At 55.3% G+C, this 11,969-nt stretch overlaps 1 protein-coding gene across 1 annotated transcript in view; it reads left to right on the top strand.

The window, feature by feature from the left end:
• PMM1 (phosphomannomutase 1) overlaps nucleotides 1-8,062 on the top strand; it is a 10,495-nt gene extending 2,433 nt beyond the window's left edge. Inside the window, exons 2-7 of the mRNA XM_009895281.1 lie at nucleotides 392-468; nucleotides 675-766; nucleotides 3,167-3,266; nucleotides 4,100-4,175; nucleotides 6,944-7,059; nucleotides 7,814-8,062. Coding sequence (XP_009893583.1) covers nucleotides 392-468; nucleotides 675-766; nucleotides 3,167-3,266; nucleotides 4,100-4,175; nucleotides 6,944-7,059; nucleotides 7,814-7,936 — 584 coding nt within the window. The 3' untranslated portion in view covers nucleotides 7,937-8,062. The remainder of the gene's footprint in view (nucleotides 1-391; nucleotides 469-674; nucleotides 767-3,166; nucleotides 3,267-4,099; nucleotides 4,176-6,943; nucleotides 7,060-7,813) is intronic.
• The last annotated feature ends 3,907 nt before the right edge of the window (nucleotides 8,063-11,969 follow it).

An 11,969-nucleotide genomic window follows, 5' to 3' on the forward strand; every position in this document is an offset into this window, starting at 1 on the left:
GAGAGGCTGGAGTTAGATAACCAGTGTCTGCATCACCCCACCAGCCTGATGGAGGGGAGGGGAGGGGAGGAGAGGGAGCAGAGTAACGCGCACGTGGGTTGAAAGCCTGACATTTTGGAGCCCTTATCTTTGTCCTGCCACTGATTCAGCCCGTGACCTCGGTCAGGTCGTTTCCGCCTGCGTGCGTCAGCTCCCCCACCTGTGAGCTGAAGATAATCTCCTCGCCCACTTTGCGGAGAGCGAGGAGGGTCAGTGGCCCTTTGCGGAGCATGGGAGATGTGGAAAGCTCAGTACTAAGGAACTGGGAGGATGGCTCACTCAGCACTGAGCCCAGTCCTTCTGGCCCCTTTTCCCGCGCGCATTTGCACCTCTTTTGTTTCCTCCCCCTCAGTCATCGACAAGTTTGACTACGTCTTTGCTGAGAACGGCACAGTGCAATACAAGAACGGGCAGCTGGTCTCCAAGCAGGTAGGTCCAGCTCCCCTTGCAGCCATGGCTCTCCTTCCCCGTGCCCTGCGCGCCATGAGGAGCCATGTCTGGGCCCAGGCAGCTGGGTAGCCTCTTCTCTTCTCCCCAAATGCCAGATCTGAATGTCCCACTCCTCCAGGTCATGTCCTCGGGTAGGCTTCACGGGTGGTCAGGCACCTTCCTCACTCCCCCTTCTCCTCCCGCAGGCCATTCAGGACCACTTGGGGGAAGAGCTGCTGCAGGATCTGATCAACTTCTGTCTCAACTACATGGCGCTCCTGAAGCTGCCCAAGAAACGGTAATGGCCCAAGTCCATGCAAATGGCAGTCGTATCACTGATTTCTAGGGAGCTCTGGGCTCCAGAGCTCTCCTAAGAACAACTGAGCTACTGAGCTTGTCTTGCTCCAGGTTTTATCTTAGCATCTAGAGGCCCTGTGTGGGATCCCTGTCCCACCAAGCTGGGCACTGTGGGCAAATAATGGAGGAGGGTCTTTGTTCTGGAGAGTCTTCACTATATTTTAACATAATGCCTGCTCTTTTGCCCCTCGGATTTTCTTCCCTGAGCAGCAGGGTACAGCCACTGCGTGCATCTCACTTAGGACAATGGTACCAGCTCGTTACTGGTCAGAGCATCAGGCATCATTGGTCATATGAGTTTCCAAACAAACAAACAATGGCTCTTAAGAAGGGAGGTCTAGCGCCTGAGCACACGGTTTCACACTGTTTCTAACCCAGTGTCACTTGGCGCCACTGGTAATAGGGCTGTCCCTGCTCTGCCCCCGACCGCGCGTTCCTGTCTGCTTCCCCCCATGAGATCCAGCAGCCACAGGGTGAGCTGGGTTGATACACCTCCTCTGAAGGAGGACTAGGCCACTGCCAGGAAAGGGTAATTTTCCATTGGATCAGCTTGCCTTGTTAACACAGAAAGGAGAGAAGAGGGACCAGATGGCAGGAAGGTGGAAGGGGAGAGCAGGAGGACCTCTTTCAGAGGCGGCCTGCAGTTAAACCAGCCTGGGTGCAGTGTTGAACCACCCCTCAGACCACGGTTTCACAAACGCTTGAAGCTGGCATGAGCCAGCAGGACTGTTGAAAGCAGCAGCTCTGCCATCCCCTCGCCCCAGCTGGTTTGTTCCTGCTCTCCCCTTGTGTTTTTTTTTACCGTGAAGCCGAGCAGGCAAGCTGTCTGGTTGAAATTAGGCTGGTAAAAGTTGCTAAACTGTGATCCAGATTAATTGGCTGATGTGAGTCACCATGTGGCAATACAAGCAGCGGTGAGAGGGGCCAGGGTGGCTCCTTGCAACAGGACTGCCAGCTGAACGTGCCCCCAAAAGCGTGGGCTGGGACCCAGAACCCTCAAGGCTGTTTGGTTGCCTCATTGCTGTCTGGTTGCCCAACAGCCCAGCGAAGTTTCACCTCCCAAGTGCCTCTGTGGATTTAGGCTTATGGGATTTCTAGCAAAGCAAGGACTTTAACCCACATCTCCCAAGTCTCGGCCTGAGGCATGAGCCACCAAACCCTTGGTGCTAGAGAGATGCTGCTCCCAGGCTGCAGGCGTGGCTGCCCATGTGTGCGTTCCTTGTGATGTCCTTCACTGTGGTAGGAGACAGGAGGTGGAGAGTTTTCCTCCAGACTGAGTGGTAAGCGCTTTATCACAGAGAAATGGCAGGCAGGGCTGGCAGGGACATTAGAGGATTAATGAGCTCAGGTCTCCTCAGCTGGACATTAGAGGGTTAATGAGCTCAGTGCTCCTCAGCTGGACAGGGAAGGGATCTCCCTACTCCAGCTAAGTTTCCACAAGAGTTTCAATCTATTTTCAAATTGGCAGTGCTGCTATCCCCTGTTGTTTCTGCCCCTCCTGCGGACCAGTGCTGGTACCTGTCTGACTGCTCTTTGAGCTATTCCAAGGTGATAAGCAAACAGAACTGGCTGGTTTTGCAGCAAAGAGAAAAGAAGGGAGCAGTTTTTTGCTGGTTTAGTGCTTTGAACCAGCCCACCAAGGAAGCCACAGAGTAGTGATCCCAGTGCAAGGTGAGGGTGGCAAGCAGGAACTGGGTCCTGTCTGTGCAAGCTTAGGTAAGAGTTGCAGTCAAAGGTGCAGGGGACAAACAGGAGGCGCAAAAGGCCTCCTGATTTGTGTTCCAGGAGGAGGTCCTGATTGCTCATCAGCTTGCTGCCGGACATCAGTCATGAGTTACACTCCCCTGTTCCCTCCCACTGCCCCAAAGTACTGCCAGCTTCACCCAACCCACCCAACATTTCTTTAAAGCCTCCAGGGGTGGAGATGCCACAGTCTCATCAGGCGATTCGTCCAGTCCAGGCAATAGCTGTCATTGCAGTTGTGACAACATTAGAAAATGTTTCGTATCATCTCACCTGAGCTCATTGCTTCCAGCCTGTCCTCAGGGCACACAAGATTTGTTTATTCCTCTTCTCTTACAGTCTCTTTTTATGAAACTATGAGCCCCTTGGAGACCTTAAGCCGAGTTGTTGAAGCCCGGTCTCTGCCTGCTGCAGCAGGGCTCTTGGGCAACCTTAGAAGCTCTTGTACACCTGACACATGAGCACCCATGAGTGGGCACGGGTGCTCTCCTCTTGTGTGTCCCTGCAGACTGCATGCCTCACTGTGCAGCCATTCCCCTGGAAAGGTCTGTTTTTTCTCTCCCTGCCCCAGTAACCTTTTGCCCTTGCCCACCCACAGAGGAACCTTCATTGAGTTTCGCAATGGGATGCTGAACATCTCCCCCATTGGACGGAGCTGCACGCCAGAGGAGCGAATCGAGTTCTCCGAGCTGGACAAGGTATACCGGCCAGACTTGGGCTCGCCCTCCCCTTTGCTGGTTTTGCACCACCACAGATCTCAGGTCTTACTTGCTTCCCCCCACTCCGAGGAGAAGAGCCCATCTCCAAGCTGTGCACCAGGCCAACACGTGCAACAAGGTGGAGACAGGACTGGGGGTCAGAAAACCTAAGGAGAGACATAGATGAAAGGAACAATTTTACTTCATTGGGGACCACTGATGCGATGGGGTGGCCAGCAGGATTCCTTATGCTGTGGGAGAGCCCCAGGGAATAAGGCACTTATTTAACAGGGTGTTTCCTTGTTTACAGTAACCAAAGATGGCCCAGCAGCTGTCTTCTCTCTCCCACTCTCCCAGCCCCAACAGAACTGGAACTGATGGGTTTTCAACTGGTAGAGCCAAGGCGGATCTGCTGGGCAGATCTCTGGAGCACTTGCCCCGTGCTCACAGCAGTTTCTGCCTTGGGGAGCTTTCTTGGGGTTGAGGCATCGGTTGGACTTTGCAAGACTTTTTAGGCAAAGCTGGAGACTTTGGGTTATCAACTGGGCTTCTGTAAAAACTGAAGCAGTTGCATTTCATTGCTAAGGAAAGGCTGGAATCTGCTCTTTTCCTGGAGAATCCTGGGGCTGCCCTGAGCTGGTGGCATTTTATGCAGACACTGGGCAGGACTCGTGAAAGCTAAATGGCATTACACTGGGGCTTGGGGCAGGTGGGAAGGGGAAATGTGATAAGCCAGAGTTGCCAAGTAGACAGCTTATGGTGGATTCTAGTAGACTGTCAACATCTAATTATTCAAACCCTCCTTCCTTGTCTTTCCTCTTTCTCCTCCATAGAAAGAGCGGATCCGGGAGAAGTTTGTGGCAGCCTTGCAGAGGGAGTTTGCCGGCAAAGGCCTGCGCTTCTCTCGAGGTGAGCGGAGGGGGCTTCCCTGGATTTGCCTTGGCCTCTTTATCACGTTCCCCATAAAATGGTGGGAAGGGAAGCGGGAATCCTGGCTGTTCCCTCCGGGGGCTTGGAGACCCCGGGAAGAGCACAAGGAGCTTGTAGTCCTGGAGAGCAGCTGCAGGGGTGTCACATTCACATTTGCGGCGGGGCGACGGCAGAGAATAAACTGTGCTGCAGATTTGTCTCCCTGGGAATCAGCCAAACAGGCGGGTTTTTGTCCCATGACATTATCCCTGCTTGAATTCCGTTTAGCTGTGCGGATCCCACCCCTGCCCAGGAGGTCGGTTCTGGCCCAAGCGTCAGCAGCAGGGTGACTGGCAGAGCTCCAGGCCCATGCGCTCCTCTCTAGGAATGAGGCAGGAGCCTCATGTGTGTCTCGGCTCTGCGGTTTTCTTGGGAGGGTTGGCTTCAAGGGAAGCACCTTTCTTCCTGGAGGAAGAGCTGCTGAGAGGCAAGGAGTTCACAGCTCCATGCCATGGGCTTTTGCAGGGCCGCTTCTTGGGGTGGCTCTTACAGCCAGCTTACCGAAGATGAGGAACCAAAGGAGAGCCTTGAGAAATCTGGGGGTCTGGCCAGCACAGGGGGATAAAATGAGGGTGTGTAAGTGGTGGGGCTGAAGCAGAGTGGATGGGTATGTGTGAGATAAGAAGCTGCCATGTGGCAGCCTAGCTAAAGGGCAAGGGGGTGACGAGGTTGGGAGGTGGCAGGTCGCACCCCACTCTTGCACCCAGCATGGACCAGGACCGAGGGTCTGTCCCTCTGGTCCTCCAAGGGCTTTCCTCTTGAGAGCCTCCCCTCCCCTTGTCCTGACGGGCATCCTGTGCTGCCCACATTACTGACACACACCGTTTGTCACAGCAGAGAAAGACAAGGTCCCCGCCGCCATGTCCCAGCAGGCACGGGGGACGGGAGCAGAACAATGGGCCTTTCTCCTCTGACTTTGGGAAGCCGCCATGAAGAGCCTGGGCCTGTTGTGTAAAAGCACGAAGACAAGGGGAACTGTGGGCCCCCCGGCTCCTCCACAAAGAAAACCTGGGGTGTCTCAGGTCAAGCATCCAAAAACAGGGACATGTGGAAACAGGGCTCTTCTGCCAAGCTGGCTCCACATGCCTTGTCCCAGGCTGTGGAGGACGCAAGCCGTAAGAGATGGTAGGAGATCTCCCTGCAGTCCCCCAGACCAGTGCTCTGCCTAGGCGAGGGACAGTGCTGGCTGTCCTCCACACCACCTCTTCTCCCTTTGATTTCCTACCCTCTCCAGCTGGCATCAGGAGCCCCTTGGTGCTGCCCAGCTCTGTTTAAAGGCCAGAAGGCAGTGAAATGCAGCGTTTTTCACAGGTAAATGGCTTTTGGTACAAAACCAGGAAGGATTTTAACAAGGGCAGCCAAGTTTAGCTCCTGTGCTGATGCTGGCTCCTGCTGTGAGCCTGGGGGCATCCCCGTCCCTGAGCTTGTACAGCACTTGCTCCCATCTGTATTGCAGAGGGCTGCTTGGGGCAGCCTGTGAATCTTCTGCCCTGAGCTGGAGACACAGGCTCCATTACAGGCTCCTACAGGCTCCCTCCCTTGGTTTTGGGACCCCCAAAACCAACGGGAACACCTCAACTAGTCAGGGAGAAGAGCATGGCATCAGGACATACAGGTTTGAACAGCCCAGGACAACGGATGCCTCTTCTCTAGCAGGGTAGCAGGGGCCATCCCCTGCAGGTACCTGTCCACTTACCCCCTTCCTAAGAGAGGTGGGGTTATGATTTATGGAGAGTGTGAAACTCTAGGATTGCTGGTGGCCCACTAGATTGCTGAGAGAAGCAGGAGGCCCCACTTGAGACCAGCAAGAGCAGAGACTTGGTGGGGAGAGTCACATCCCAGCTCAAATCCCCGTTTCTCCAACTCTGAGGAACATACACATGCCCTAAGTTGCAGGCTTTGTTTTGGGAGGAGCATGCCACCTGTGTCAGTACTGGGACAAGGGACTGGCTCCACAGCTTGTGCACGCAGCAGGGCTGATTGGAGGATGGGGAAGGTGCCAAAAGGCAGCACAGTGCTGGCCTAAACTCTGCGTGGTCTAAGAGCAAGGGCTGGGACCTTCATTAACCCTCCGTGGCTGTGGGTGTCCATGTGTGTGCATGTGCACTCTCTCTGGGAAAGCTCCTTTACCTCCCTACATTTGCCCCATCCACCTTGGTGCACCTCCAGATGTTGGCAACCCGTGCTTGACTCTTTTGGCAGGAGGTGACAGGCCAGGGTCTGATTGTATTGATGGGTTTGTGGTACCACCATGGCAAGATCAGTGTGCAGAGCCTGCTCAGGGCCCACTGTGCAGTCAGCTGGGATCCATGAGCTCTCATGGGGTTTGCTTTGCATCTGCAAGGCATAACCCCAAATCTCCCCCAACAGAGTTTTCTCTTGGGACTTCCCACCCCAGCATCCCCCCCCCGCCCCTGCAGCCCACTGGTTCCTGCTTGCCTGCCTGCCTGCAGGCAGGGGAGCCGCACTGATGTCACCCCAGCCATGCTGATGTCACTCCAGCCTGTTGTTATAGGAACAGCATCTGCCGCTGTCCTACCCATGTGCAGGGGAGACACACCAAGGCAGATCTGGTGCCTGGCTGCTGTTTTGACGGGGAGATCCCTGCACCCATTCAGCCGTTTCCCCTCCTCCCGCCCATCCTGGGGTGGGGGTACACCCTGCCAACTCCCACCGACATTGCCCAATGCCCTCCCTTCTGCTGGCAGGTGGCATGATCAGCTTTGACGTCTTCCCGGAGGGCTGGGACAAGCGCTACTGCCTCAACGTGCTCGACGACGAGAGATTTGACACCATCCACTTCTTTGGGAACGAGACGACCCCTGTGAGTATGCCCTGCTCACGCCACGTATGGCCACCTTCTCTCCTTTGGCCTGGCAAGCCTGCGTGGAGCTGCTCCATCACACTGACACAGACCTCTAGCTGTGCGAGGGGGAGAGATGCTCTCATGCAGCAGGTGTTTGTGGTGGGCTTGTGATGACAGCAGGCCTGCTGGGTCAGGGGGAAACCACCCTGGATTCACTGTGCTGGGAAGCAGGTCTACCTCAGCATCGCTTGCCTGCCCCCAGAGCCACTCCTGCAGGTGCAAGACCCAAAACACAAGCCCCTAGCACTTAGGAGAGGGCTTTTCAACAGCAGAAACAGCTTCACCTTCCCTTTGGAGCAGTGGAGGATGATGCTTCCTTGCTGCTGTAGACCAGCTTGGCCATCCACTTGCCTCTTTCTGGATGATGGGCAACCTCTGCCCCTGCAAATATGCCCACCCCACTTTCTGCTAGCCCATCCACAGGCAGGGCAGGGGTTAACCCCAGGCTTCTGGACAAGCTTTGCTGGTCTAGGACCTTCCCCGTCCTTTCTCCCTCCTCCCCTGGCACTGAAGAGGGGAGGCAAGAGGGACAGAGCAAGGCTCCCAGCCCAGCCTCTTCTGCCTCCCTGGGCCAGCAAAGCCCTGGCAGCCCCTTCCCAGCCGCCGGCTCCCACCACTGCTTCTCACAGGACAGAGCAAGATGTGAATTCACGGATGAGGATGCTCTGGCGAGACCCAGCTAATGCTTTCCCTGTTTTCTGTTCCCCTGCAGGGAGGGAATGATTATGAAATCTATGACGATCCCCGCACAGTGGGACACAGTGTCCAGTCCCCCCAGGACACGGTCCAGCGATGCCGCGAAATCTTCTTTCCAGAGAGAGCAAATGAGTGCTGACTGCCAGGTCCCTGCAGCCCTGCCCCGGCCCCACCCTCTCCCCCCGCCAGGAAAAGCACCTTCATTTGAGGAATCTGCTCAGGGTAGACCCAAAAAAAACACTTTCTAGAGCTGGTTGGGATGTAATGCATGAGTGCGGGGGGTGTGTGCAGCAGGGGGCCTTCGCTGAGCAGCCCTTCAGCACTCCCCATCCATGGCTGGGGCCTGTGGGACCAGACCCTCCTCACCTCCAGCAAAACTTCTCTCTGGACAGTTCGGCCATGGTGGGAGGCGACGCAGATGCTTTCATGGTTGGAAAGCGTTTGAAAGGGCCAGTCACAAGAGCGTGTGTGTGTCCATCCTGTGCTCCCTCCCCTCTTCTCTTCTTTTTCACTCTGTTTCTCTTAACACTTTTTGCACGAGGGAACATGAGTCTTACCTTTCTCTCCCCCTTGCCCCTTGGCCAGGGAGGATGGGGCTGTGGAGGCCCCAGGCGCTCTCACCAGAGCTGCTCCAAAGCAAGATGATAGGAAGGCTGTTTGCTCCAAGCCCGTGCCAGGAAGGGGTAGCTGCGACCCCCATTTGTTGCAGCATTTTGCATTCTAATGGAGAGGATCACCGTGTCCTTCACCTCGGTGCCACACCATGCCAGTCCCTACATGTTACCTGGGAATGAGTTTTAAAATGACTCTGCTCCTGCTCTGAGCTTTGCTCAGGTGCATGAAGAAACTAATTCTGTCTTTAGTTTGCCAAAAAAGAAAAAAAAAAGTCTCTCGCGGGTTTATTTTCCATGTTCTGCAGAAGTTGTCAAATCAGACCTTGCCTGGCGTGGCTGGAGGACCCGACCCCGGGTGTCTGGTGAGTGCAGAGCACCCTGTGCTTCGGAGCCATCGGGGGCAGAAGCTTCCCAACAGTCTTCCCACCCGTGTGTCTATTCGGCATCATAGATGTGTCAGTGTAAAACCTTACCCAGGGCGTTCATAACAGAACGAGTCCCATTCCTTCCCAGTGCTTAGCTTTCTATCATGCTGCCAGAGATATTTTCAAAGAAGGCCAACGCCGGCCAGACCTGGTTTCTTGTGCCAACAGAGGTACACACTCAACAGTGCCCTCCCAGCTTGCTTTTCCACCCCATCTCGTGCCACACACTTGGTTTACATGGTCACCTATAGGGACGCAAGTTCTCCAGTGCAGCTGTCACATGTTCCCCTGCTCCTCTCTTCTGGGTCTTCATCGTGGGTTGCAAAACCACATCTCTCCTTTGGCCCTTGACCTCCTCCTTCACATTGCCCCTTTATTCCCAGCTGTTATGCTGGGGTGTGTGACCACACCAGTGATGCTGGTCACAGCTTGCTGTTCAACAGTTCAGGGATTGCCTCCAGGGAGATTTCCTGCTTATAGCTCCCCAGGACACGTGTCTGGTGTTTGTGGACCTGGAGGGTGCCAGAGGTTCCTGCAAAAGCTCCCCACATTGCTCTCTGGGGGCCTTTCTCAGCACATCCCTGCTGGTATGGCGCTACCCCATCTCTTGGTCTTGCTTTCCCTCCTCTTTTTCTCCTGTCCCTGCTTTCCTCACTGTTGCTCTTCATCTCCCACCTCACAGCTGGACTGCAGAGAGAAGTTTCTCAGCTGGCTACTGCCACTTAACCAAGGGGCCAAGTTCCCCAGGTGAGATGCATCGGTGCTTTTAGACCCAGGGCAGGGCTTCTATCTTGCCACGGCCAGAGACCTGAGCGGACCTTGGTGCTGCTGCCTGGCCGCAGGAGCAGGGGTGCTGTGTGACCAGCACTGGTGGAGTGCTGTCTCCTCCACCTGACTGCACCTCTTAACTCTACAACACATCAGGTCTGTAATGCATCACATTTGCATGAGCACAGCAGTCTGCCCAGTATCTGGAAATCCCCAACAAATGCACAAATTCCTCTTTCTACCCAGAGAAAATTTCTGTGTGGGAGAAGAGGACCTGTTGGGGAAGCCTGGATGCAGGGTATCATTTACACAGGCCACTGGTTTTGGCCCTCCACTGCAACCTTCATGGAGGAATCGTGTGTTTTGTGGTTCCTCCTTCTCTGTTTCACTGTGGATCAGGTTACGTGTGGGTTTTGGGGGTTTATTTTTCCTGTAAGTCTATTCAAAGTCAGCAGGATCTCTAGAGAGCTTGGTGGTGGGTGAAGAGCAGGGCCTGGCCTTGAAGGCACAAGGCACTGTGGTGGCCATGGGGGTTGAGATGCCTTGCATATTTGAAGTGAAGGGCAGGCTCTGTCCAAGGCTGCTCCTGACGACAGCATGTCCCTTGTTCAGGGTGGGGGGAGTTGCGGGGCGAGCAGGGCAGAGGCAGGGATGACCTTTGAGGCACCAGCCATCGCTTTCTCTGCTCAGTAGCTCACATGTGTATGGGTGAGATCAAGTTCAGGAACATTCCCTCTTCCTGTCTCTGTCTTACACCAAGCTTGGGCTAGTTGAGGGCACCTCCCGCTAGGACACCCTGTCCTGCTGGAAGGATGAGGAGGAGGATGGCATCAGAAGTAGCTGGGGCAGCCCCAGGGTCTCAGGGCCACTGAGAGCCCTGCCTGCCTGCCCTGTGTTTTGCAGGCAGGATGAGGCACAGCTCTGGGGCTGGAGCCCTACACCTCAGGCGCAGTGCACGCCTGTCCCTGAGACCCTTTTGCCATGATGTTCCTCTCCCAGTGGGTGCCCATGGTGTGAGTAGGGGTTTCTCCCCGTCTGTGTGTGTGAGCGAGCAGACACGGTGGGCCCTGTGTTGGAGACCGTCGTGCCATATGGCTCCATATCTGTGTGAGATGGGCAGCTCCTGTCTGGCTGATACCAACTGTTAAATAAGAAATATATTTAAATACATATATATATGTATATTAAAAGAAAAAAATAAAATCAATCATATTAAAGATACAACATGCAGCGGTTGGAGGCAGCGTGTGCTTTGTGCTGGGCTCCGCTGGGGTGAAACGCAGCCAGACGGCAGACAGCTGCACTTTGAAATCTTTGCAGCAGTGGGGGACCAGCCCCAGTCCTGGTCACCACTCCTGGTGGGCAGCAGCCTCCCATCCCAGGCTCAGGGTCTGCTCCCCCCAAGCAAGGCTGGAGCACTCCGGGACCCCCCGGGACATGCTGTGCAGAGGTGGGTGAGTCCATCCTGCCATCTCGATAAATGATCTCGATAAACCTGGGCGCTCCAGGTCCTTTACCCAGGAGAGCCACCAGTGTCCCCACTGCAACACACGCACACAGGACAAAGAGCCGGGATGGGCAGGGATCATGGGAAAGTCACTTTTAACGGTTTATTGCCAATGTTACAAAGGTTGACACACGGTCAGACAGGTGGAAACTACACTGGAGTTGTAAAAACACCAACAAGTCTAGGGTTTTAGTTTATTTCCCAAAAAAAGAGAGGAAAAAAAAAGAATCAAACACAGTTTGCCTTGGCCAAGCTGACTGCATGTCCCGGGGATGCCTGGGGCCTGAGCTGGCGTTGCCACAGCCCCTGGATGAGCCAGGCTTCAGGTTGGCAGTGAGATGGGCTGCGGGGTCCTGGGGCGGTCCCCACACCAGCCTGGGCTGGGGCAGTGCACAGTAGTCCTCCTGAATCCACAGGGCCCCAGCTGTCCTGCGTGGTACCAGCCTTGCACCCCTCCTCTCCCTGCTTATGGCAGACCCCTGTCCCCACTGCAACAGCAGCGGCAAGAAAGGTGAAAAATGCCCCTCTCCATCAGCACTGAGGACCGGCAGCGCCGGCAGCTCCAACCAAGTGGGTGCCTGAGGACCTGGCCATTGTCGGCCGCCCCGCTCAGAGCACTGCTCGCCCTGCTTTGAAATAAACCCCTTAAGATGCTGATAATCTCTGGAGCATCGGTGCAGGCACCGTTTCCCTGGGGTCAGTTCAGGCCCAGGCTGGTGCACATCGTCCCTGTCCCACCACCCTCTGCCCCTTCCCTCCCAGGACCACGGGAGCCCGCCTGGCCAGGGTATGGCGGAGAAGATCAAAAACGAAGTTTGTGCTTTGTATACGAGATCCTGCCTACACCGAGGGGGCTGG

The sequence above is a fragment of the Charadrius vociferus genome, unplaced genomic scaffold (genome assembly GCF_000708025.1).
Source record: "Charadrius vociferus isolate BGI_N301 unplaced genomic scaffold, ASM70802v2 scaffold251, whole genome shotgun sequence".
NCBI classification, from domain to species: domain Eukaryota; kingdom Metazoa; phylum Chordata; class Aves; order Charadriiformes; family Charadriidae; genus Charadrius; species Charadrius vociferus.